Source organism: Cebidichthys violaceus, unplaced genomic scaffold (genome assembly GCF_023349555.1).
Source record: "Cebidichthys violaceus isolate CVI_PGR_0920_01 unplaced genomic scaffold, fCebVio1.0.p SCAF_12, whole genome shotgun sequence".
Taxonomy (NCBI): domain Eukaryota; kingdom Metazoa; phylum Chordata; class Actinopteri; order Perciformes; family Stichaeidae; genus Cebidichthys; species Cebidichthys violaceus.
This window is the reverse complement of record NW_027176285.1, coordinates 12,687,782-12,714,852: the sequence shown is the minus strand read 5'-3', so window position 1 is coordinate 12,714,852 and position 27,071 is coordinate 12,687,782. Positions and strand designations below refer to the sequence as shown.

Below are 27,071 nucleotides of genomic sequence, written 5' to 3'. Positions count from 1 at the left end.
ACATGGTCTTGAGATGGGTCACCGTAGAGCTGGTTGCTGCTCCAATTGAACCCGGGGCCTTCAGCCATGGTGGTCTTCAACTTTGAGCGCTGTCGGCGTTGCTAGAACAACTTTTAAAAGGGCCTTCTCGTCTGGGTTGAGGGCAGCCGTGATGCTGATGTGGCCCAGAGTGAAGATGAGTTTGACATACCCCTGCTATGTTCTACACTAAATCAGACACGATCAGAATTAGCAGAAATAAAGGCTCTGCTTACCTTTTTGAATTTAGTGGCCACTGGGTGTTCTGAGATGCAGACTGATCCACCCAGGCTCCGGTCCAAGCAGAAGTTCTTCAAAACCTCCTGGAAATGGTTTGCCAAAATGTCGTGTGACTGTTATCAGCCATTCTCTAGAAAATGACTGTTCTCACATAGTCTTATATAGTGTGGCTTGAACTTGAATCAAATGACAGGTGTCTTACTGTCATGTGTGTGGGTATGATAACGAGTAGCAGTGTGGTTGCCAAAACTCTCCTGTATGTTAAAAACTGTTTCCCCCGGCGCTTCTTGATTCTCTTGATTCTTGAGATCTCCCTTTCAGTGCCCCAGCGAAGACTTCCATGATTCATAGCTTCCATGATTCATTTCACCATCGTCCCAGCTGCTGCCTTGTAGGATCCTCCAGTCTCACTATGCCGTTCACAGGAGGAAATCTTACTGCCACTGTGTCACTATTTGCACACAGCATCCATTACTCATGTATCTGCAATCTGCAGTTAGTGTTTTAGGTGTTTTATTTCACTTGTCAAAGGTTGCAGTGTTATGTGAATATGCGGTTTTTCCACCAAAACAAATAATAACCCGTAGCTGTGGCGTCATAATGAGGTTATTAGGAGGTGGTTCAACTGTAGTAGGACGGCACAGAAGGCCCAGGTATAAAACGGACGGCACGCCACTGGGTTTTCATATATGTGAGTTATAAACATTTAGATATATTTAAACAGTCAGGACCATGAGTTTTTGGACTGTGACACAACTTTTCTAATTTTGCCTTTTTACACAACTCCAATGGATCTGAAACTAATCAGTCAATATGTGCGCTGAAAATGTGGGTGGCTGTGTAAAAGTGGCTGTAATTTCTAAACGGTCATTGTGAGTTTTTTGTTTTAGACATTGAATTAAAGCTGAAAGTCTACACTTCAACCACATATTGACTGATTAGTTTCAAATCCACTGGGGTTGTGTAAATAAGCAAAATTAGAAAAATTGTGTCATAGTCCAAATACTCATGGCCCTGAATGTATATAGTTGATGGTGCTATTAGGATAAATCAAACTCCAACAACCGGCATCAGTGGACCTGCTATTTGAAACAGGAATGTTGGCGCTCCAACCAAATTACTTGCTGATGTAGAAGCAAACAGTGCGTCTGTGTGAGGCCGGCGGTGTGAGTGAAATGAAGGCGATGGTGTGTGAGACGACGTTAGTGCGAGAACGAGAGATTTACCTTTCATCTCTCTTTTGATGCCGATTATCTCTCCTCCATATCCTCCTAACAGGTAGCCATCAACATACCCTGCTCTCATTAGCGCTAATGGGATAAGGAGCGCAGTCATTTGTGTGTGTGTGTGTGTGTGTGTGTGTGTGTGTGTGTGCGCGCGCATGTGTGCGTGTGTGTGTGCGTGTGTGTGTGTGTGTGTGACTGACAGCCAGCCCAATGCAGGCAGACTGAAGTATATTAAACACAAGCGCAGATTGTTTTGCTACAAGAACTGTAACCCAACACAGTGGTTTGTCTTGGCAGGGAATCAAAGAGCAGGCTGGTAGGTACAGTGTTGGTCCGGGACAAAGGGGGCATTGTTGCAGGGCGAGCTCCGCTCTCCCACCGTGAGCTGTGAGCTGTGAGCTGTGAGCTGCTCTGCAACCAGAGGAACACCAACCGCTATCTACTCAAAGAAGAGAGAGAAGAGTTTGTTAAAAGCAGACGCTCTTTCTCAAATTTCTGAGTTTACGGATGCAGGACTTTTGTAGTTTGCATTTAATGTAGTGTGTGTGTGTGTGTGTGTGTGTGTGTGTGTGTGTGTGTGTGTGTGTGGGGGGGGGGTGAGGGATGAGGGGGGGCACACTCAGGCCTCATTTAAGGGGTGGAGGCTTCAAATAAGAGCCCAGTTGGCTTTCTGCCTCTTTCTGCACTGTGATATTCATTTATCTCTGTTATGATTGTTTATTTTTAGGGCCCGAGCGACCGACATCGGGCCACGAAGGCCCTATTGAGATTTCAATACACATAGTACATCGGGCGCACATTTGGGGGACTTGCCATACTCAAACTCACCAAATTTTGCACACTTGTCAGGCTTGGTGAAAATAGCCATCTGATATAGGTTGCATATTTGTGTGTAAAAAAAAAAAATGTCTTTGTTGCGCCCCCTAGAAGTTGAACCAGCGATGCCCCTCGGCCAGTATGTCCGATTTACTTGAAATTCGACACGCATGTCCAGCTCCAGTAGCTCTACAAAAAAGCCTCTCAGACCCCTAGACTCCACCTACTTAGATATTCCGCCATTTTGAATTTTGTGAAAAACATATTTTTGCGAACTCCTCCTACACGCTGAGTCCGATTGCTACCAAATTTGCTCCGGATCATTATTGGATCTAGATCAGCGCCACGCAGCGGATATAGGAAGCGGTGGAATATTTGCAAAGCCTCATTTCCAGCGTCGGACGGAAAAAAACGTCGGACTCGCGGTCGCGGAAGTTCTCGGCCGCGCAGGCCGGAGTCCCACTGGCGTGCGGGAGAATGCGAGGGCCCGTTTATCGTTGCTTTTAATTCATTTTATTGTTTGAATTGTGCAAAATGAATGGAAAAAAATAAAATGAAATGGAACATTTACAACCCTGATTGTATCTTTTGTCTGAGACAACCTTGAATTTAAAGAGTCTCCCTGAACTCTAAACTAAAGAAGTCTCTTGCGTCGCTGCAGCCAGATGATATTCCACTGCAGTGTTTCATGATTGCAAAAAAAAACGCTCGGACTTGTTCACATTCAAGGGGCGAGCTGCCAAATGACGTCGTACCTGCACCGAGTTAAACGATGAGTCACGATCGATCAACACGGATCCTATTCATGCGGAGTTTGTCTCAACGTGCTGATGTTTGGTGCTGTTGGTGTTACTGGTTACACGCCTTCATGCTCCCAGTCTGACACTTCTTTTATGTTGCTATTGATCGAGTCTGTGTTTGAAGGAGGCCTCTTTTTTATAAAAGGACACTTTACACTGAATGAAGTCCCTAAAAGCAGCGTATGTGGTAGTCTCCGCTTTTGTTGAGCCCGGCGGGGCATGACTGGGGAGGCAAACCGCTTCCATATGGCTGAGGGACGCAGTGTGAGGCCCGGCTAACTCGGGCTGCAGCTCACGCTGAAGATAACTGCACATCCTGGTACTTTTATTACCGCTTGTTATCACACAGAGGGTAGACAGTGTGTGGCAGCATGCATTAATAATACAGAACTTTATAGAGAGCTTAAAAAAATCAAGAATTGGCATGAAGACTATCCACATGATGTCGTGTTCACAGTATGTCATTAAAGTAATAGCTGAATTACTGTGACTGTCTGGTTGCAGGTTGTTTATTTTTAACTCCAGATACTGATGAGATCATGTGGTCAAAGAGTTTAATCTTGAACCCTAGCCCTATTTTTAGGCCTCTGCTCGAAAATTGCATACCCATACTAAAAAGAGTATATTTCTGCAACTACAAGGTCTATTTTAATAATTTCGATGTTATAATAACGGGAACACTTGTGAGATTTGTTCAGATGTGTAAATATCAGTATATATGTTACTGGTTAAGAGTAAATGAAGATGGCACACACACAAAAAGCACTTTCAGGATGATTATTTCTTAGGAATTATGTAGCTTGAAGGTTTAAACCTCTCACAGTCTGACAAAACATCACCCATACAACAAGGGCTCTCTTGCCCTCTCATCACACTGCCAGACTCTGTTCACTGTAGTGACCACAGCCAGTGTACTTCCAGTCCCAACAGTCCCAACTGCAGTTGCTCCCAAGGGCCCTGAAGTAATGAGAGAGAGTGTTAAGGAGCCTGTAGCTTCATTTCAGCGGGTTGCTAATGCAGAGGTGTGTATAGATCACAGCTATTATTTTACTCTTGATAAGATACCTTAGCCAGAGTAGATTATCATTTGAATTTAAATAATTGAACTGGATTGAATGCATATTAATTACAAATAGAAGATAGGCCACAATTCTAACAGCTTTACAGTAACAGTAGAAGTCCATTAATATTAAGTCATACAGTAACAGTAGAAGTCCATTAATAATAAGTCATACAGTAACAGTAGAAGTCCATTAATAATAAGTCATACAGTAACAGTAGAAGTCCATTAATATTAAGTCATACAGTAACAGTAGAAGTCCATTAATATTAAGTCATACAGTAACAGTAGAAGTCCATTAATAAGTCATACAGTAACAGTAGAAGTCCATTAATAAGTCATACAGTAACAGTAGAAGTCCATTAATAATAAGTCATACAGTAACAGTAGAAGTCCATTAATTTTAAGTCATACAGTAACAGTAGAAGTCCATTAATAAGTCATACAGTAACAGTTGAAGTCCATTAATATTAAGTCATACAGTAACAGTAGAAGTCCATTAATAAGTCATACAGTAACAGTAGAAGTCCATTAATAAGTCATACAGTAACAGTAGATGTCCATTAATATTAAGTCATACAGTAACAGTAGAAGTCCATTAATAAGTCATACAGTAACAGTAGATGTCCATTAATATTAAGTCATACAGTAACAGTAAAAGTCCATTAATATTAAGTCATACAGTAACAGTAGAAGTCCATTAATTTTAAGTCATACAGTAACAGTAGAAGTCCATTAATAAGTCATACAGTAACAGTAGAAGTCCATTAATAAGTCATACAGTAACAGTAGAAGTCCATTAATATTAAGTCATACAGTAACAGTAGAAGTCCATTAATAAGTCATACAGTAACAGTAGAAGTCCATTAATAAGTCATACAGTAACAGTAGAAGTCCATTAATATTAAGTCATACAGTAACAGTAGAAGTCCATTAATAAGTCATACAGTAACAGTAGAAGTCCATTAATAAGTCATACAGTAACAGATGTCCATTAATATTAAGTCATACAGTAACAGGGTTCAATGAAAACTAATCACTTTTTTTTGTATAGGCGATGGTTCTCACTAATCTTGCTATCTTTGTTTTTATATGACTACATTTTGTTAGTAAAACATTGGATTTTGTCTAAATAAAGGTTAATATTAATAATAATAACATTGATTGAAAAAAAAAAAGATAACTAACTATCCAGCGGTTCAACTAGAGCCGAAATACTGATTAATAACTGAATAATAAATTAGTTTTTTGTTGAAGTAAATGATCACTTAATTTTCTTCTCAGAATACACCAGAATGCTACATTTTAAAGCTCATATTTAAAACAAAATTCTCTCGGGGGAGCATGCCCCCCCGCACCCCCCGACAGGGTTTCGGGTGCGTGTCACCTTTTTCACCTCTTATGAGTTTGCAGGTATGGCTGAATTACTGTGACTAGAAGTTTGTGTGCGAGTGTATGAAATAATCCCACAACTTCAATAACTAGTGATTACTTTCAATTAATCTGCCGATTTCTTAAACATTTGGTGTTAAATCTCAGAAAATAGTACAAATCCTAGAGCTTTTTTAGAGTCCCAGTTGGAATATTTGTCTAATCAAACAATAGATAATCGAAAGGATATTAATACAAATTAATATCATAAAAGGAAACCAGCAATTATTGACATTTGAGAAGGTGGAACCAATGAGTTTGTGTCTGAAAGAATGACTGAAATGATTAATCGGTTATCTTAGTAGCATTTTCTGTTGACCAACTAATGATTTGAGCTTTATAATTTAGTTAGTTTTTAATTACAACATCTTCTGAGTCATTCATCCGTACACAACAGAAATCATTCTGCCATGAAAGGATTCCCCTTAGAGTCGATAAGCAATAATAGGAAGTTATCATCACACATTGTTACTTGTCTTGTAGAGCCCTGTAAAGCAAGAAAGTGTTTGCTTTCCTGCTACCAACGATCCTTCTACTCATTCTTCTGCTTCTTTTCTCCTTTAATCACTGTAAAATGATCCACTGACCCAGAGACGACTTCTTCAAATGTTTAGTTTTGTCCCAAAAAAGCCTAAAGAGATTCTGGTTACAATGACATAAAGCCGAAAATAGCGGGACATCGTGACTTTGGAGAAGATGCAACCAGAGAATATTTGGAGGTTTTGCTTAAGAAATGAGAAAAACGATTACTTGATGATCAAACTAGACTCATCGTTGCAGTTCTCCATCGTACTGTTTCTGGATTTGGTTCGTCTTAAAGACAGCGGCCTTCTAGCCCTGTGTGGAGAGTGTAACTCAAACGGGACATCAGACTCTAATTATCCCGACCAAAGTGGCCGTACCCCCCCGACGCTGCGTCACTCTCTTAATAATTGGCTGCACCTGTCTCTTGTCATCGGTCACAACCCGCCGCGTTCTCGGGGAAAGGTTGCAGAGATCAAGAAATCATTCGCCGCTGCTGTTGTGCAGAAAAAGCTGCTTGAGATAATCCAGTTCTTGGCAGCGGGGGTTGTGTATGTTTTGGAAGTGCCGGGTTTACACGTCTCCGGCCCACTGCAGCGTGTCCGCCCCATATGGGGCACTCGCTCGCTGGAAACACTTCCAGACAGCGGTGCACGTCTAGGACGACGGGGTTAAGACACGGACCGGAGGATTTGGACCGTGATCAACGTCAACAATGTGCACATTTACTTTGTCTTTCACTCTCAAATGCAAGCAGATCATTGAAGAGGAATAGAGAATTCAGCAAAGTCCATTCTGGACTAAATGTCAAGAAAAGATTCAGTGCTTTCTTCCGTCGTGACAAAGGATCTAGTCAATGGTTACGAGGCTCTGAAAGAGGACCCGTGGTCCACTTGGTGGGTAATGTGTCGGTCTACATCGCTCTGCAAAGTCATGCAAATTCCTGTGTTGAGGTTGGATTCCTCCACTCGAGCTCACAGTTCTCCTTGGCTTCTGACCAAGCCGTGGAGTGCCCCCCCGAGGGGAGTTCACCCAGCCATCTTGTTATTCCAGCACATTCATCCACATCACTTGCTCAGTCGTCAGACTGGGTTGAGTCCACCATAGCAGGGAGAAGCTGCTGCTGCTGCAGCTGCCATCCTTGGGTGTTTAAGTTTGACTTTTAAATATACATTGGACTCGTTGCAATCACACTGTGGCTGTATTTACACCCGAAAGCAATTCAACTTTATCAGTAATTACATTTCTCAAAAGTCCCTTGAAGGTTGGAGAATGAGAATCCCCCCCAAAAAATCCAAAAAAGGCAAGCACTGTACGCCTGCTTGTACATTTCTGGAAAACGATAGAATGGTTGATGAGCCGTACAGTCATCGCTGTACTATTTTTAAGGTTGTCGAATTCCTGTGTCGGCCTCAGACTCCTGCCAGACGCTGGAGTATTAAACGCAAAGTTCTGAATCACCAGAGAGGTTCTTGGTCTGCTGCCAATCACTTCATATGCTTTCTTTATGAAAAGTTAATCATCCACAGCTCTCTGGGTTTCACTATTTTGAGTTTTCTGAAAGAGTGACAGTAGCTGGTAGACGAGGGCCGCCGGGACCAGAAGGGATTCACATAAAACGAGCCATAATGTGTCTAGTTCTTCCCATTTAACTCTTTTCTTTTTAATTTAATGACGACATCTGATCTCTGCTTGGCCTGATGTTTTTTAAATGGCCATCAGAGTCTCGTCTCCTGCTGGCAGATGCTCCACAAACTCCTCCAAATCCTCTTATTCCATCCTCCCATTCATGCTTCAGGTGTTACTATTCACCTGTACTCAATACTATTCTTCATTGAACCCCAGTAATGAATGTTAAAACTACTCTATCTTTAACTTTCTATATCAGGCGGCCCCATGTAAACTTGAGGAAATTCCTTTTTAAGACTTAAATATTGAGTAAATTGGTTGCTTCCAAACATCTGTTGCGCCGTCCGATCAAAAGCAATCAACAGTGTAAACAGGAAGTCACTGCAGCGTCACAAGCTGAAACAAAACTGCCCAGTTTGACAGTTTTAAGCTCCATTCTTTTTATTAAACCTGGCTGCTAATTCATCCTAAATGTAGGTGTTGCTTTGTTTCAGTTCTATATTCATACAGAGAGAAATCCAGAGCAGGAGTTCAGCACTACCATTTGAAAAGTATCAGCTTTTGGTTGCCTAAACTGAAAATGTGGTTGCCATTTATAGTCACCTTATATTTTGAGTATTTCAAATACTATGCAGCTAAACATCAACTTAATGATGAAAATGGAACTTCAAGAATAAAAGCACTGGTTGCTTGTACATCCGATTTTTAGTTTCCGGGACCTTTCTGATTCTCACCACCACAACACCAATAAGGGGCCCTTCAGCATTGAGGTCTTGGACTGTGGGTCCCTCTACTTTCTAGAGACGGCATCCAATCGGTCTCGATTCTGCTCAGACATCTGAATCCCCTCTCGCATACAGAGACGTCCAGAAAAAATGTTAAGTGGCCGCCAAAGGCCAAGAATTGGTTGCAAATGACAACCCGACAACTCTTACTATAGAGCCCTGCAGTGTTAGTGGTATTCATTCAGTTTATATGGTCTGAAATTAAGTGCATAGCGATAATATTTAGTGACAACTTCTCTCGAAGTAAGAGGTAGTTTTTGTGGTGATGAGTAAAACTACACTCAGTAAAGACTGGCGCTCTAACTCGGCTAAGTTTGAACTTACAAAGAGCTAATGAGACTCCTATTTCAGAATGAGGAACACCATCCAGGATTACGTCCGTCCGTCCGGTCCTTTCTCGCGAAAGCGTTATCCCGGGAACGATTGGAGGAAAATGTCCTCAAATTTGGCCCAAATGATTAGATTTCGATGGTCTAAATGTCACGTTACTGTGACCTCATGTCCATCCATCTGAGGAACACCTTGAGGGAATCTCGTCATATTTGGCATGAACGTCCACCTGAGCGTTGAGAGGAATTTGCTGAGCCCCAAGGTGTGTCCTAACAGGTGTTGCCGGGGCTTTTTCCCGTCCTTTCTGGCCTCCTTCTCTTTATTGGCACCGGGAATGTGGAGCCGATTGTTTGGCCGTTGCCCTGGATACGTGTCTTGTTTTCCGCATGGCGGCATGTCAAGGCAGGCAGAAAATGATCACTCAGTCCAAAGTGCTCCTCACTGGAGCAGAATAACCTCACCCCTCAGTCCCGGAGAAGAGGCTGGACTGAGTTCAAGTAGGAGCATTGAGTCATGTTTAGTTAATTTCTCTAAAACACACACAAGTCACGTCAAGACGGCCTTTCTGAACTGTAGAGCATCAAACAAAGTGTATATATACTGTATATTTAAAGGGAGTGGATCAAACTAAACCCCTGTATATACAGTATACACAATATAATGCAATATATTCAGGTTATTTGTGAGGTCATAGTTTGTGAGCAATCGAATTATGTATCTGCTGGTGACCACTGTACCTCTTCGCTAATGCCTTTTTTGGCCTCTTTGCTAGTATGGGTCTTCAGAATATTTCTCTTTTCACATTACATCATTTTGCAGCGTTTGCTATAAATACAACAGGCAGCAGATATCTGGCCTCATCGTACATCTGTAAGTTACTTTCTGTTACCCTGAAAGCTCACTTAAATGGGAACTCTTTACACATAAATATCTGATTACTAGTCATATGGTGTACTACACAGCCTGTGAAAACAATTGTATATTGTCGCCTGAGGTTCTGGAGACTATGAGCTTGGAGACTACAAGTCTGTACGAGAAAGTTGCATGATGGGAAGTGTAGGATCCATCATTTTCAGAGCTTGACCCACACTCGGGACTTAAGCTGCCTTGCAGAAAGCCAAAGTGTGGCTACGTCACATAGAGCTGTTATCTCATTGGTTGAGCTTGGAAAAATCAGCATCAACCAAGGTCAAAGTTGAAATAAATTTCAAACCGCTCTTCTCTCAGTAAAACAATGGCACGGCCAGCGTTGACGCTTTAATGCTGATCATGTGTGAGCAGCTTAAAAGTAAGAATGTCTTTGTCTCTGCTGCTTTGACTTTGTTCTCTTTTTTAAATGTGCCGTTTGAGGGCTGTCCTCGACCAAAGCATTCTTAGTCGACTAACACTCTTACGATTTTATTGACTGACCAATTACTTGACTTGAAAGACAGATCTGTCAGAGTTTATCCACAAAGAATAACATAAAAGCACCACTTTAAATTGTGTTTTTACAAGAGAAATGCTCTTAAGTATCTTTCAAATAAGTCATCCAGCATGAACAAAGCATAACAAACAACTATTGAAGAAATCATAGTCGATTAAGACCCAACAAAGGAGAAGACCGAGTCGTTTTATGAGTCTTCCCACTTTGTAATTTGTACAACCACTGGTGAATCTCGCATACGATCAAATGGTATTCAATTTAATGACTAACTGACAACACAGTCAGTCATATGAAGTCCTCACAACAGTCTTAATATTCATGATAACATAACTCATCGAGAGTTAAAGTACCTTCTGCACAGTTTCTGCAGTAATTCCACATTTTAATCTGAAGATAAACTGGCCTTAGTTTATGTATGAATTATTATATTATCTGGCCCACCTCTGGTTTGTCACATCTGAGTCTGTGTGGTTGCGCCAAGACAGAACTGAGCAGGCGACTTCCTCTCACATGCCAGGCGTGACTCTGCCAACCACTTAGTCTGGATTCAGCTGCAACATTTCTTTTTTTCTTCTGGAAAAGAGACGACTAACAACTGTTATATGTCTGACTGATTCCTCATGTGTGTCCTCGGGAGCAGCGGGGAAGCTAACGAGGGCGAGACGCGACATTGAGTCGGCCACAGCTGGTAATATTTGCAGAGGCACTCGCAGCTAAAATATACGTCGGTTTGATGCTTCCATACTTTGCCACGGACAATGTCAGAGATTTAAACAAAGGTAACGCGAGTGTTTGGACAGCTAGAAACAGAAGGATGAAATAAAAGAAACGGATATAAATGAATGCCAGTCCAGAGGAGCAGATGTAAGAAACAAAGGCAGCCATTGTTTGGTCTGGAGATGCCTCACATGTTTCTAGGCCAGGGGCCCAGACTGAGCAGCTTACCTGTGCTTTGAGGCTCCGCAAGAGAATGGGACAAAAACAGAGCTGTCAGGCAGTGCAAAAATATTATCATTTCCTAACATAACATATCTGCTCTGCAACTGGCAGTAGCCTCAATCATGTGAAAGGGAACAATAATTAGCATTTGCTGGCCCTGGTTCAGACTTCTAGCAGTTAGCCTTGGATGAGCTGGGCTTCGGGCCACCTGCCAAAGGAGACGCTTGAGTCAAGGATGTGCCTTGGCTTGCTTCTGTCGAGCTGTTAAAGTTTTTATAAGGGTGGCTGGACACGAGCAGTGCCCGTAAGACTTAATGTCGTGCCACTTGAGGAAAGGAAGTGTAGAAGTCTTTCATTACTTCTGCCACTAACAGCATGTGACAGTTGTGTATTTCACGTATCGCAGGAAGTTTGTGTAGTTTATTGCACACAACAGGCAGTAAGATCACATGGCTGTAATCCAAAGGGTTGTGCTCTGCTTTACATGTGTATTCAGTGCGTAGGCAGAGGGTGGGACTCAAATCACACAATGGTCCTAAGTAAAGGGCACATCATGACTTGTTTAAGACTCCAAACATGTTGGACTTGACTTCAATTGGGACTTGTGGGTCTTGGCTTTTGACTTGATTTGGGAGTTATTGGTCTTGTCCTTGGTCTTGACTTGGACTTAAATTTGTACTTCTTGACTTGACGAGGGACCTGTTAGTCTTGACTAGGGACTTGTTGGTCTTGACAGCTTGCTTCGCTCTTATTTTCCTTGACTTTAGATTTTGGACTTGTTGGTCTTGACTTGGGAATTGATTTTGGACTTGTTGGTCTTGAATTGGGAATTGATTTGGGACTTGTTCTTGACTTTGAAATTGCTGATCATGACTGGGGACTTGACTATCTAGACTTGGGACTATTTGGTTATTAAGTGGGACCTGTTGGTCTCAGCTGGAGGTCTGGGGTGGGACTTGTTTGTCTTGACTAGAGACTTGACGGTCTTGACTTGGGACTTTTGGGGTTTTACTCTGACCTGTTGGTCTCGACTGGAGACTTGATTTGGGACTTGACAGCCTTGACTTGGGACTTAACTGCCGTGATTATAGACTTACTCGTGACTTGTAGAACAGTAATATTTTCTATGCATTGTAGTTCTACACTTGTACAGTTAATACAAATGAGTAAAAAACAGAAAAGTTTGACTTTTTAAAGCCTCATACAGCAGCGTATGATTTGAAACATTGAAATTATGTTGTGCACTATACGCAGGTTTTGTTGCAGTTTCCTTCACATGCATGTATTTAAAATAAATAATATACTCCACGCCAGATCTGTATTCATTACCACTGTCGAATGTTCTCTCGACAGTTAAAAAGCTTTAATGAGTCCTACAATCACAATCACTCATCTCAAACAAGAAACACATTGAACATTTTCTTCACTTACGTCTGCTCGACCTCAACAACCCTTCTGGTGCTTTCCAGCAGCCCGGAGGGCCTGAACAATTATTTTATTAAGGCTCCATCAAATTTACTGGAGCAACAAAAGCTTTTATTACACATTCTTCTTTCTGTCACTCGCACACAGTGTTTTTGTTTTATAAACCCACATAATTAGCCATGAGTGTTACATTCTGAGAGGCAGAACAATTGATGTTTGTTTGCGAAGACCAGTAACATGGAGGGTTTTTGAAGTAATTCATTTTAATGATGAGTATGCCGGGTTCGACAGTAAAGGTTACCAGGTTGCCATTGCCAACAATTTTGAGAAATTGGCAACCAATTCTTGACCTTTGATTGCAGTCAGTGACAACCACATTTTTACATATAAAAAATTAGGTACAGCAAAACATGCAACCAAAAGTAAATACTTTTTGTTGCTTTAGTGATATTTAAATATTGCTGTTACCAGACAAAGCTTCAAGACAATTTACTCGTTTGCGGCTTCTGTTTTAGAGACACTGGCGAAGCAAATTAAGTTGTTTGACTGTTGGGTGAAAGGTGTGACGAACCCGTCAACATCTCAAACAAATGTGCAAATCGATTCAACGGACAAAGAACAAAAAACAAAAAGGAAATCTGTGAAGTCTTGGGAGGCAAAGTATCCCGACAGAAAATTATACTGCAAAGTATGTACAATATACACATGACGTGTAAACAAGTCACATTTTCACATATCACACATATAACTATCATATCTCAACTACTCAAAACATAAGGTGACTAAAAGTGGCAACCATATTTTCAGTTTTGGCAACCAAAAGCGGATTTCTAAAGCCAAAAGTCTGCTTTAACAGTTTTGTCTGTTACAGGTTGTAATCCTTTACATATATGTTGAGTTTAAACTCCTTTAACTGAATTTCTCGTCTCTCAGTGATGAATTGAGGAAAGAGGCGCGACAGTTGAAGAAGGAACTTCAGGCCATAAAGCAACGGAAAGAAGAAGGCTCAAAACCTGCAGTAGAAGAAGTCAAGGAGGGTGAGAAGATTTGATTCATGGATGTTGATTACTGTTACTCACACTGTGAGCTCATTGGTGGTTGATAATAAACCGTGCATGTATCTCACCACAGCTAGGTGCTTGATAAAGAACTCTGAGTGAGGGCTCTCTAAATGGGTGGTCCGTGCTACATTCTCTGCTAATGGACACTAAAGAAAGGCAACCCTCTGATTTAGTCAATTAGTTGCAGACGTGTCTCCCTCCCCAACTCACACAAAATTGCATGGGTGAAAATTGTTGAGTGGCCACCGTAGTTGCACATCAAAATTCTTTGTGTGTTTGTTAGTTTGCAGCTTTGGCCGATGTGAGTCTTCACCACACTGCAGTCTGTCATGATGCCGTCAATCTTTGGATTTAGTTGTTTTTTTTTGCTGATGCTGAAACACATTTTTCAAAATTACAAAAACCGCATAGACACAGAGGTTAGCTTGAGGTTGAGTGTGTATTGTTGTGCAACTAAACTAAATAGTCCGTGGGGGGGGTCTGAACTGTGGGATTACCAACTGCCAAAAGTTACTGAAGACCACCAGCTTTTGTTGCTCAAACGTTGTTTTTGTCTCCACAAAAACGGACTGTTTTATTTCTTTAAACACAGACACTGAGCCCACTCCTGACTCGCCGCTGATTTGGTTAATTTTAGGTGAAAGAGCACCAAACACAGCATGTCAGGAATGAGTCCTAAAAACCCAGAAATGAGTCAGCATTTTTTGCACTTTCGTTTCCTCGTCTCGTGTTTTTTAATGTTTTTTCTTCTTCTGTAGATGCTTTAAATAAGGTTTGTGGTTAACACAAGCTTCAGAGATTTTAACATTTTGTTCTACGACATAAAATACATCAGTAAATACCCCTACTAGTGAATTTTGAAGCTTTTACGCGTCTTAAAAAAAGCGGTGAGACTAGACAATGTCATCACACCGACTAGTTGTGTATATTCGCGCTCATGTAACCGTGGTGTAGTTTGTTTATAGCTTTTGCTCCTTTTCACGCTTAAAAAATCATTTAAATGTTGGTGATTTGTAAAGGTAATCCTGCTGTATAAAACGTTTAAGTATCACCAAAGTTTGTTTGCTTATTTTCTGCTATAATTCAAAGGAAAAATCCCATTGTCTTTTTGTCGAGGGAACCAGTGAGAAGCTAACTTCTCGGCCGGCCTACAAAAGCGCGTCATCCCTGCAGCACTCTATTGTACTTTAATACAAAGATGAACTGAGATGTGTTGCTCTCAGTGATATATGCATAGAGTCAAGCTGTTTCTATAAACACTCTTGAGCATAAAGAGGCCTTCCTTTAATAGATCCAGTTATAAACTGGAGCGTCGAGTCAGTAACAGCCCTGCATTGTTATACCAAGTGGCAACTAGCCTAAGCTCCTCCATTATCTTACTCTGCCAGGGACCTTTTTGTTTTGTGCTTCTCTGGCAGCTTAGCCAGAGGCAGGAGTTTCTTTTAAGAGTTCCTCATTACGTTTCTGTGTTGGAAGAGAAAGTTAATTCCACTGGATGTCATGGGCCAACGGCCACTGCAGGGGAGACGGGTGTCTGCTCGAATGCTGTAAATCTCGAAGCTCAGCTCAGCCACAGAGGAGCACCGCGGAGAGAGAGAGAGGCTTGTTTTTTTTTATCTCGTCCCACTGGAGAAGCCTCGCACATTAAAGGCTCGCGTTGACACACGTCCATCCCCCCGAAAAGCTTAAATCATTCTGCTCCTTCTGCTCTGAGCTCTCTGCGGTGGCCTCAGACCGATCACTGTGGTTTTCAGATGTGGAGCTGAAAGATTTTAGGGCCGCAACTGACAATTATGTTTTTATTGTTGAATAGCGGATCGGTCATTTGGTCAATAAAAAATATCAGAAAATAGCTCATAGACGACGTCTCCAAATTGTTTCGTCAAACAATTAAGAAGCCAGAACAAAACAATACTTGACGTTTTGGCTCGAAAGAAAAACTAAATTATGTTTGTATAGATTCTACTAAGTTGTTTGATTTTCTCTCGACCAACTAATTAAGGTGTTTCAGCTCTACAGAAAATAGTGTTAGAGTTTTATTGTACATATTATAGTAATAATAAAGTCTTGTTTGATACTTAAGATCTTCCTCTATATTCCCCACACTCACTCAAAGAGACACATTTAGTGGAAGAAGTCTAAAAAGTCTTAGAAATAAATAATAAAAATGTTGATACTACCAATTTAGTGTCTCGTGGCACTTGAAAAATGCTTTTGAAGAGCGGACAGATGTTGCACCACAGAGGTGAACAAATCATTGCATACATTTCTTCTGCAGCACAGTTTTTGTCAGCATTAACAGCTGTTAATGTTCTTTTTAATTATCTGGTTTAACGAGTAATTTAATAAGTAATATGTTCATGCTAAAACAAATATTGAGGCAGTTACCTTCTTGTTAATTCCGTCTGATAATAAACACACAGAAGACACTTCTATGGTCTAATTTTTCTTCCTGTAATACTCTATAAATGTGATTTTTTTTTTTTTGACTACCTCCTCACAGTTCTACAGTCCACCACCATCCAGCCCAGATGGCTGCTGGCATGTGCACGCATGACGTTGATTGGAGTGAAAAGCGAATTGTCTCTTCAGAATTCCCCCCCCCTTCAGTTTTCATCACATAAATTTGAGCATGTTCCTGTGGTCTGGTTTTCTCTTTCTTGGCATGACCGCCGGGTACCAGAGCCAAGAATAAGAGAGAGCCATTCTGAAACCACTGTCCATTCAGTACCCACCCGAAATTAAGTGGCAGCAGTCTTTATCCCACTTCAGTGCTGTGCAGGTTGGGCCTGTCTGCCCTCGGTGCTTCATTACACTCACTGCTGCCTGTTGCATATTGACGGGTGACATTTGAAACCTGTGATCAAGATTAGCGTGTTCTGGAGTTTACAGGACACATCTGTACCATCCTCTTATGTAAACAGTCCTTCTGTTGCATAACTGAAGATGGATAGTCGGTGCTGACTGACGGTCATTTTTGATGTGTTTTTGATTGATGGTCAGCAGTAAAGTTGTCTCACAGCTCTTTAAAAACTAAAAGCGTTGATTGTTTAACAGAACGGAGGAACCTTTTGTCCCCCAGAGGAGGCGTTTGTCATCCACAACAGCCTTCGGTTGCTACGACATCGGAGGCTTGATTTGTAGTTCTCCGGAGCCCAGGTGACCAGAGAGGGGAGGAATGTAGTTTAGAAAGGCCATCAAAAAATCAAAGATGGTAGTTAGCGACAACAGCTGGAGAGGCTGATGTGTGTTCCTGGGTGAGGACCTCGGGGCGTCGTCAGTCAGCGTGCAGCGTGGGGGAGGCAGAGCAGGAGAGGTGACCGGGGGGGAAAGTGTTGCTCGTTGATTTCCAGGGAAATTCCAGAGATTGCTGCTCAGAGAAACGAGAATAATTGCAGCGTTTTCTTAAATCATAACCCACCCAAACGCCCCGGAGCCTTTTGTTGTTACATTCATCCTGAGGTGAACTTATTTCTGCTTTTTCAAATATCTAACTTTATTATCATCTTCATTCATATTTAACTAACTTTAATATTTAATACCACTCTCATATCTATCCAGGAAATATAAATCTGCAACCAGTTAGCTTAGCTTAGCACAAAGACTGGAAGCGGGGGGCAACAGCTAGCCTAGCTCTGTCCAAAAGTAAAAGAAATATAGCACCATTAAAGCTCATTAAGGCCCAATCTCAATACACCTACCACGTAGTATTTTGTTATTATTTTATTTGTTAATAAAGGTTTAAAAATCTAAAGGTTAAGACTTAGTTTCATGTCAACTCAATGTATTTGAGTTCTTTATAACAAGCATTCAAATAAATAAGAAATGGGATTGAACCTATTCAACAACTGTTTAGAGCTGCTTAGTGTAAAGAGACTTTCCTTCATTATGCAGAGACTGAGACCATATTAATATATTGTTAGTGTAGGTAGGCTTCCTACAGGCTTTTCTGTGTCTGTATTTGAGTGTTTTATGTTGCTGCATTTCTTCCGTTAGTGTTTAATGGTAGATCTTAGTGAGCTCTATAATGTGACATCATTTATTTGTAAAGAAGGGGAACCGCTTGGCCAGTGAGGTGATGCCGTCCCGGGGGTTTTGGGGGGGGGGGGGGGTTGTGCGTGACATCACATTTTGTCGTGGAAAGACGGCGCTCCAGCAGACCGTGCTCACCGTCTGCCGCTCCGGGACTTCACAGTGTGTCTACGCTGGGAGGTTCACAGACGCACATTATGACTGCATGAGACACCGATGTCATGCTGATTGTCTCTGCTTTCGTTCATGACGAGAGGCGACTTCACTCGCCCTGCAGAGGACGACGGTTTGGTGGAAAGTTATTCCCGTCAGCGGCGGGACTTTTACTCTCTGTGTCTGCATTTGTTAGACCGGTCTGCTGTGGAGTCCAGGTTTACATTTTAGCTGCACTATGAAAAAGAAAACCATCACTTTAATAAGCTGGAACCAGATAGATAACATATAGAATTTTATCTTAAAAACAACTTCCAACGCTTAATTCATTATAAGAATAGCTGCAGATTAAAGTGACTGTGAGGAGCCGCTGGAGGGAAGGGAGGCACGGGAGAACCAGAACCAGGACTGAGGGGAGCAGTCTGGTGCTCAGAGACACTACCACTTTAGTCCACAGGGACCAACAGAATCAACACTAAATAAAAGTTCCTTGTAGTAGCTTTAATTAAATTATTGATTAAATTAATTTGAAAAATATATTACACATAACTCCTAAAAGAGTTTGTTTCTTTTTCTAAACATTTTACAACCAAACATATCAATAAAAAGATGAGCCCTTTTTTATGACTTTTTTGTTTTTGCTTCTCCTCTCACCAGATGGACGAGGTGCACATGTGCTCATGTGTACTGTCTCTGCTGAGGATTAAAGGGGTCTGTGTTTCCCCCCAGGGGAGATCAATTACATAAGGTTTGGGTAGAAGGCAGCAGCCGGAGTTTAGATCATCTGAGAGAGAGATAAAGTGAGGGGTGACTAGGTTGGGGCCTCGGTCCTCTACATCTTAGTGAAGGTTGGCAGCGGTGTGGATTCATGCAGAGAGCGTGTCAGTCTGAGATGAGAGCTGTGCTCTGTGCTGCCTCTCTTATAATATTATGTTCTCAGATCATGTACGCTATGAGGCAACGGCGTGACCAACTTGCTTTTATCTTCTTCTCTCTGATCGTGTTCTGCATATTTTTTTTAGCTCCTCATCTGTCAAGTTCCAGAGAGTTTATGAAGCGGCGATATTTCTTCACACCAAATGATGACATCAGGGAACTTCTTAATTGTACCGATTACATTGTTCTTCAAATATTTAGCTTCATGTTAGTTGCAGAATATTGCATTTATGTGTGCTCAAGATGACTTTGTTTTTGTTTTCTTTTGATGACCCGTTTAGGAGCATTTGCTTTTTTTTGCGACAGCCGGCTAAGATTTAGACCAAGTGAGTGAAGAGTTAATAGTAATCAGTAGTGGATGTCTCTGTTTGTCGCTCCAGCAGAAGAAAAGCCGACCAACGAGGCCGTGGTTGAATATCTGGAGGGACGAAAGAAGTACGAAGAGCAGCGCAGACAAAAACTGAAGAAAGGCTCAACCAGAGAACAACAGGTAGAAGAAGAACATACACATCATCTCAGTCAAGTCAACCTGTTTGTATTAAATGATGTCTGATCTTTTTGTTTGATAGACGCTGGCCCTCCTCAACAACTTCAAGTCCAAGCTGTCTTCGGCCATCACTGAGGAGGCTCCAGAGGACGCCGTGGAGGAGCTGGCAGAGGACGACGACAAAGGATGGTCAGTGAGGCTGATGACGTTACAGATGTATAACTGGATTTATTTGTAGCTGCCGTGTGAGTTGTCTTGATCCACATCAGAGTCCTGAGAGATCCTGAGGAGTTCAAGGACCAGTTTGGCAAGTTGGGAGAAGTTCGAGCGCGACAACTTGGCACAAAAAGGCTTTTTTTGTGTTATTCCTATCGATAGCCTCGTGGTGAACACTGGATTGTAAGAGTTGGCAAAATAATACTATTATTATAATAGTAAGATCAGCCTAAATGAGACACTAAAATGGTCAAAGGGATGCAGAAAACCCTTCTTTGTACCAGGAATGATGAAGATCCAAAGCTTGCTTTGGGGGGGTTCTGATAAATGTGTGTGAAAGTTCAAGTTGTTGAAGTTGGGATTTCAACCCGTGGCCACCAGATTGTCCATCAGGAAATCAGCCCTGACGCTGTGTTTTCCTCTCATACTCTGTTTTTCACCAAAGATCTCAAAGCCTCACTACACACAGAGAGAGTCGGGGATCTGAAATGAATACCATGTGTTTGAATTTGAGCAAAGTGTCTGTGTGAGAGATTTAGAATAACAAAATCTGTAGTTGCTATTAGTCTCCAGAAGCCCCCTTGAAGTGCAGTCTGTCTTGTGTGTGTTGGGGGAGGCCCTAATGAATTTGAGAGAAGCCTTGGAGCCTCTCCCAGCTGTAGACACCTCACTGTGTCGCCCCCGCCAGGTATGGGTGAGGAGGGGGATGGCGGGGGGGGGGGGGGGACAGGGCCAGTAGCATAGCAGTCCTAGAAAAACACCAGTGGGAAGTCTGTGCCACTCTGAGAGCGCTGCGAACAGAATGTGGGTTACAACAGGTCAGACATTGGAAGTCAAGTCTGGGCCAGAGGAGGTAAACTATTCCATCTGTGTCTGTGTCTACAAACTCTCCCTCCTCCCTTCGGTCTCCACTAGAGCTGCTGTCGTCGTACCTCCTGTACTGTACTTTGATTCCCACCCTCTACTTCGGCATAAAAAGAAAAATAAATTGAGGAAAAGGCTTCTGTGGCGTCGCGTCGCTACAGCAGCAGGTTTTGATGAGCCCCCACCCCTTTAAAACCCCCGGGGGTTTTCCCACCTCGGCGTCTCGGGAGCTGTGTGACCGTGAGGCCGTAACGGCCGGCGGGCTGTCATCGCCGAGACTGCTAGACAAATTATCAAGAGGCAGCGGGAGTCCTCGGGGGTTCTGCCGGAGTCTAGCCGGGACATTCTAGATGAGCTGTCACAACTCCTGCCGATTTCAAATGAAACACCGGAGAGAGTGCAGAGACACGCTAACGCGCACAGCCAGAGCAGACACACATGCTGTACACAGCAGACAACACGTATATATTCTAAAATATGCAATAGAGAATACAGTTTTCTCCATTTAGTGAGACACACAATGTACACACCCAGACATATACAGCACACGGGTCATGTAAATATTTCTTTTTTCCTCAAGGAGATAAGAAAGACCTGTTGCTCATCAACTTTAAAATGGGACAGTTTAAAGATCGTAACATTATGGTGGGGTTACTGTGATGTTGATGCATGTTAGCTTAGCCTACGGACATCAATAGAGATAAAGATGTCAGATGAACAGCAGTAAATGGAGACGGTTATAACTCAGCGTCAAAGACATTCATTCTCTCTAGCACTTTTTCTGTCAACTAGCTAATAAAAATACCCCAAAAAACAGCTAACATCATAGCAACTTAGCATCTCTTATATTTTAAAAACATCCGCTAAATGTATTCAATGAAGACTAAAGCCTCGATTATACCCCCAAACGGACAGCTGCAAAAACCACAGAAGAATAGTTCTGTTCATGCTGCAGTAGATCGGAACACAAACCTGTCAGAACTTTAGCTTGGTCTCAAATGGCGGTACACGGACGTCCGCACACAAGCCTTTAATGACAAACTTTACATCTGCGAACCCTCGCATGCTCACGAATCTCTTCAGCTAAAAGGTCGGATTACGCTAGAGAAGAAGTGGTTTGCGTGACATGTTGTCTGGCCAGAATACGTGGATTTAAAAAGGCGCACATTTTCCGTTTAGTTGCACTTGGTTGTTAAAACCATGGCTCCCTTTCTTAACTCGGCACAACCGGCCAATCAACAGCGTGTATTGAGTGTGAATGTCAGATTGTGGATTTCAGAAAGATGTGGGAGGAGGGCGTCTGATTGGACCATCTGGTAAGCAGCTCTGACGGTGTTAACTGGCAGTTGCTCTTAGCTCCGTGAGGCTGTACTGAAGCACAGTGGTGCTTTGAGCTATACATGCTAATATGCTCACAGTGACGATGCTAACGTGCTGATGTTCAGCAGCTTTAACGTTTACTTGGTTTCTTAGTTTAGCGTATTAGCATGCTAACATAGCACAAACCACAAAGTGCAGCTGAAGCTGATGGGATTGTCATTAGTTTTGCCGGTATTTGGACATTTTGACATAATGAAGTTATCAGGATTCATCCTCTGGGGTCCATGAATGTCTGTGAAAGATGTTTTAATGGCAACCCATCCAGTGTAAGTTGAGATATTTTAGATTGACGTTGGAGCCGTGCTGCTGCTAGCATGAATAAAGAGGGGTTTTTTTCCTGAACAGATTCCAACATTTTTGGGTTATTTCTGATAAGTGATTCTCCACTCGGACATGAATGTAAGAGGAGCTGCTTGACAACATGGAAAGGTTGCGTGGCTCAGAATGGATCCTTCCGATTGATTAGTCAGCCCTGCTTTGTTGTCTAGATTTACTGATAGCATTCAAACAGCAGCTGAAGACATCGTGTAAGTGGGAGAAAATGTGTTTTATCTGTGACGTGCCCGACACCGATATCTCCTGTGAGGAATGTCCTGATTCTTTAATCTTTCTTCGGGGGAAGAGAAACTGACTCGGGAAATGAAAGACACATGAGCGTCTGTTCTCTGGGGACCGCGGCTTTCTTTCTGGATTTCTGAACCGCTAAGATGTCTCAAAAATACGAGCCCTAGTACTCCATCTTTCACTTTGTACTGAGAGAACTCATTCAGATACCTGCTTCAAGCTCCTCTGTCAAAGACACTTGTTGATTCTACAAGTGTTTCTATAATTAGAATACCAGTATCAAGGCAAGGCTAGTTTATTTATATATAACACATTTTAGCAACATGGCAATTCAATGTTAAAGGATCAAAAGCAACACACCACATTATAAATACAATTAAAAACTGTCAAAGAGCCAAGAGGATAGAACAATAAAACAAGCTTAAATAGAATAAGATAGGTATAATACATAAGAATAAAAGTTATTTGATAAAACAAAAAAGGCGTAATAGAAGAGAGTTGCAGTGGACCTGCAGTTTTCTGTGGGTTTGTTCTCGATATATATGCATGGATTGATTACTTTAAGGCCAACTGGGCCCAGCCCAGGGACCCCCTACCCTTCACCTGAAAGATGTTACTCAAAGAGACACATACCGACCAGGAAGAGACTCAAATTTAACATAAAGACACAAAAAGACTACAAACTAACTATAGAGATACAACATAACTTCAAAGATACACAAAGTGAAACAAAACGACTACAAAGAAATGAAATAGAAATGTTTATTCCTATTTTTTTGTCATCAGACTGCTAGAAGCAGAAAGAGACGAGTCTCTCGGTCAAAGCTCCACAGAGCGGTGATTTAGTGCATCCTCTCTGAGCCTCTCTCCACTTCTCTCCGTCTGATTTAGGATGGGCCATGTTCTGCAGTTTGATGAGCAAAGCAGAAAAGTCAAGGATGCCACCATGCAGGACGAGGACACGTTTGAGATCCACGACCCACGAAACCCCGTCAACAAACGAAGGAGAGAGGAGAGCAAGAAGATCATGAAGGAGAAGAAGGCCAAGACGTTGGGTCCTGCCCAAGATATGTGACCGTAAAACTGGTCCAACGGCATCCTGAGTGTCCACTTTTCCACCACTTCAAACCCCATTTGGTTGAGCGGTCTGCTGGCCTCCAACATCTGGACTGATGCTGACCCATACGATCCCTTTAATCTGTGATGGAAAGGCTTCCTCGCCTGGAACAGCTGCAGCCGGACGACGTCCAGTTACTCATCGGGGTCAAGACCGCGGTCATAGTAACGACCCAGGTCACCATTATTACATGTAATGTTTGTTATGCCATTATTCTTCTGCTTCTGTTGTTCAGAGCCTAAATGTGATCGTTAAACTTCTAAATAAATAGCATTTGTAAACAGATTTGTCTCGGTTCTTTTTTTATTTTAAATGAATGTTCCAGTCACTGAACACTGAGGTGTTTCTGTTTTTTCCCTTCCATTTACATACGTGAAGGGGAGCAGAATATTAAAAACAGCTCTGAATATAATGCAGTCCAGTACAACACCACTATCCACGACCTTAATGCTAAAACATGCAAGTTAAAGTTACTACGAGGAACTTTATTTAGTGTTGATTCTGGCGGCCCCTGTGGACTAAAGTGGTAGTGTTTCCTAGCACCAGACTCCCTTTAGAAAACCTCTCATTTTACTGCAGCAGGGTCTGACATTCTGCCCCTCTCAGTCCTGGTTCTGGTTCTCCCGTGCCTCCCTTCCCTCCAGCGGGTCCAGCAATACGTCCTGGGTCTCCAGCAGCGTGGTGTCGGTGTTGGCTCCCAGAGAGGAGGAGGATCTGGGTCTGTCCACGGCAGACCGGTCTCTGCGGGAGGATCTGGGTCTGTCCACGGCGGACCGGTCTCTGCTGGAGTCTGAGCTGAAGGAGTTTCTGGTGAACCTGCATGAGTTCATCTGATTTCACCAGAATCTGACCCGGTGGCTCCGATGACGAGGATTAAGAATAACTCTATAGAAACAGGCCATCTTCACTCTGATGGTCTCTTTACTGATGGAGGTCTGATAGAGGATCAGGACTAAACTGAGACTGGTTCAGGACCAGGTAAAAGTTCCTCACACTAACTTTAATTCATTAATAGAGTAACACTACTGTTTGTCTTGTCCGTCTATTAAAGATGAAGATAAATCAAGAGGCACTTAGCTTAGCATAAAGACTGTAAACATCTAGCCTAGCTGTCATCTCATACCAGCACCTCTAAAGCTCGCTAACCGTCTCCTGATTGTACCTTCATATTTAACGGATATGAGAGTGGCATCTAACTTTTCCTTTAATGCTGAGGAGGGAACCAGTGATGGCCTAACCGGCCTGTAGCATTTTATATATGTATCTGCCACACTGCTCAGGTCACCACTGGAGCAGTCAGCGCTTATAAAAAAAAAAGAAAAGGAACGGTTTAAACCCAAAGACTTTACCTCACCGCCGTGGTTAAATGATATGCCACTGCCATGTGTGTGACCAGGAGCTGCATTCGGCCGGCACACGATTCTTTACTGCCCTTCTGGGATTATGCTTAAATTTTCATATGGAACAGGAAGAGAGAGTTAATGTTACATTATGAGCCCGGCTCGGCCCGAGCCGCCGCAAATCTAAACCAGGTGATGCAGTGATCTAACCGGCTGTGTGTGTGCTTCTGGGTCCAGGTCAGAGCGAGACTGGAAGATGCACAGAAATCCTCTGACGGCTCAGATAAATGAGCTTCTTTTTTACCTTTTTAAATGAGTCATTTATGATTAGAGGGGAGACCAGAGACCAGAGACAATTCCTCTCCAGCAGCCACCAGGTGAATATTTAACGCTTGGAGCAGGAAACACCGCTCAGTGCTGCTGATCACGTGACCACCAGGGATGAGATGGAACGGTAATAGCATTATCAAGCTATTCTACAAGCACTCGTGGGTGAGGGCTAAATATAGCCAGATAATCCTCCTCATCTCTTAGAAATTCAACCAACACTTCCTTTGTGACGGGGGATTCCTTTCTCCTCTCTTTGTTTCCATATGTCCTCTTGTTGTTGAGTGTTTGCATTTACCTTTTAACTCTTCCTTTGCACATTGCATCACTCTAAGCGGCCCCCTTGGTTGCCGCAACTCAAGTGTTGGATTGGTGTGAGATGGCCCACGGGTCTGACCCCTGAGCTGTGTGGCCGTGAGTCCTAACCCTCCACGGACAATTCCCCTGGGTGCGATGGACCGAATGTGCAGAAGAAGAAGAAGAAAAGAGCTTGTGGATATTGATGAGTTCGCAAGATCAAAAGAGAGGAGATGGTTTGGACAGGCGCTGTTCATTTTCATGGTTGATGGTTGGTCTTCACCAGACGTCCAAGGACAGAGCAGAGGCATCATTTGTCTGCGCTGCAGATGTCCTTCCACGTTTTTCTCAAGTTTTTTGGCTTATATGTCAAAACAACACTAACATATGTACAGAGTTATTGCTGAGAGTTGTTGCTCCTGTTTACATACTGGCGGTGAAGATATCTGTATCAGATTTATGTTCAGCTGAAGCTTCAACCAAGATCTATCAACCACGCAAACAATCTTTTTAGTCTCAAATTCACATTTTGTTTCCCTGCTGAGCTGCAGTGGTGGGATAGTAACACCAAGAAGACATTAACTACTAAATATTAAGATGGAAGATACCCTATCAATTACTCACAAGTACTTACATTGTTTTTGTTTTTTGTTTCAGGTAACAGAAAGACATGTAATACGATCAGGGACGTCTATGGAGTTTACTTTTGTGTCTTCATATTGCAATCAAACAAAAGTCTCGACACTGCAATCAAATGTTTTATTGCAAATAAAATACATTTTTAATTTTAAAATGTAATTTTTTGATTGCAAATCCTAAAGTTTAGTTTGAGAAACCTAAAGTTTAGTTTGTGAATCCTAAAGTTTAGTCAGTGGTTAGCCTAAGTTAGCCGTCGTGGTGAATCTTGTGGACCTACACTAAAAGATGTAGGATGTGTGTCCATTACTCTCAAACCTATTTTTTTGATTGCAGTGTGGAAAGTTTTGTTTGATTGCATCGTAAAGACACAGAAGTCCAGTTTAACAGATCTGTGTGTTTGAAGGCTGATCAGAAGCCCAATCTCTGCACAGCGGTTTATAAGAGTATGAGACAGGACTTAACAACCGTGGAAAGCTAACACGGCTTACTATTATTTTATCTTTTGTTGACGATTGAGAGGTAAACCAGAGGAACACTGCCTTCACGTTACAAGAGCAAAACGTGGAGAAAGTTGAGAGCCTGGTTCAGGTCCTTTTTGTTAGGAAGAGATCTCTTCACAGCCAGTTGGGACAGGAGGAAGACTTTCAGTTACCAGAAGCTCTTTAAATGTACATATGGACATGTAGGTATTGTTTTAAGACTCGGAAAAATGTGAAGCTATCCTTTAAAATGGGCTGAATCAGGGCCCCCCTCTCCTTTTAATATGCTTCACTTGGATTAATGTCCTTATGTCACTGATCATATTTAAGAGCTACTTTATGAGCTTATTTTTCATACAGGCCAAGTCTCTCTCCTCCCCATGACACCACGTCTTCTTATTCTCTTCTCTCACAATATACTGCACAGCGATATTAGCATGCACACTTGTAAGAACATACTAAAAAAGAAGTAGAGCAATGACGTCGGTGCAGAGGTGAGCCAGAGAGATGCCAGAAGAAGAAGAAGAAGAAG

The 27,071-nt window shown here is 42.3% G+C and overlaps 1 protein-coding gene across 2 annotated transcripts in view; it reads left to right on the top strand.

The window, feature by feature from the left end:
• The window catches only part of cwc27 (CWC27 spliceosome associated cyclophilin), a 28,676-nt gene extending 4,934 nt beyond the window's left edge, over window positions 1-23,742 (top strand). Inside the window, exons 11-14 of one of the 2 annotated variants that reach the window (XM_068706480.1) lie at window positions 13,581-13,684; window positions 19,213-19,319; window positions 19,399-19,505; window positions 23,232-23,742. In XM_068706480.1, the coding sequence (XP_068562581.1) occupies window positions 13,581-13,684; window positions 19,213-19,319; window positions 19,399-19,505; window positions 23,232-23,415 (502 nt within the window). In that variant the 3' untranslated portion in view covers window positions 23,416-23,742. Of the gene's footprint in view, window positions 1-13,580; window positions 13,685-19,209; window positions 19,320-19,398; window positions 19,506-23,231 lie in introns of both variants that reach the window. The other variant, XM_068706479.1, reaches the window with a different exon arrangement.
• Window positions 23,743-27,071: the final 3,329 nt, after the last annotated feature.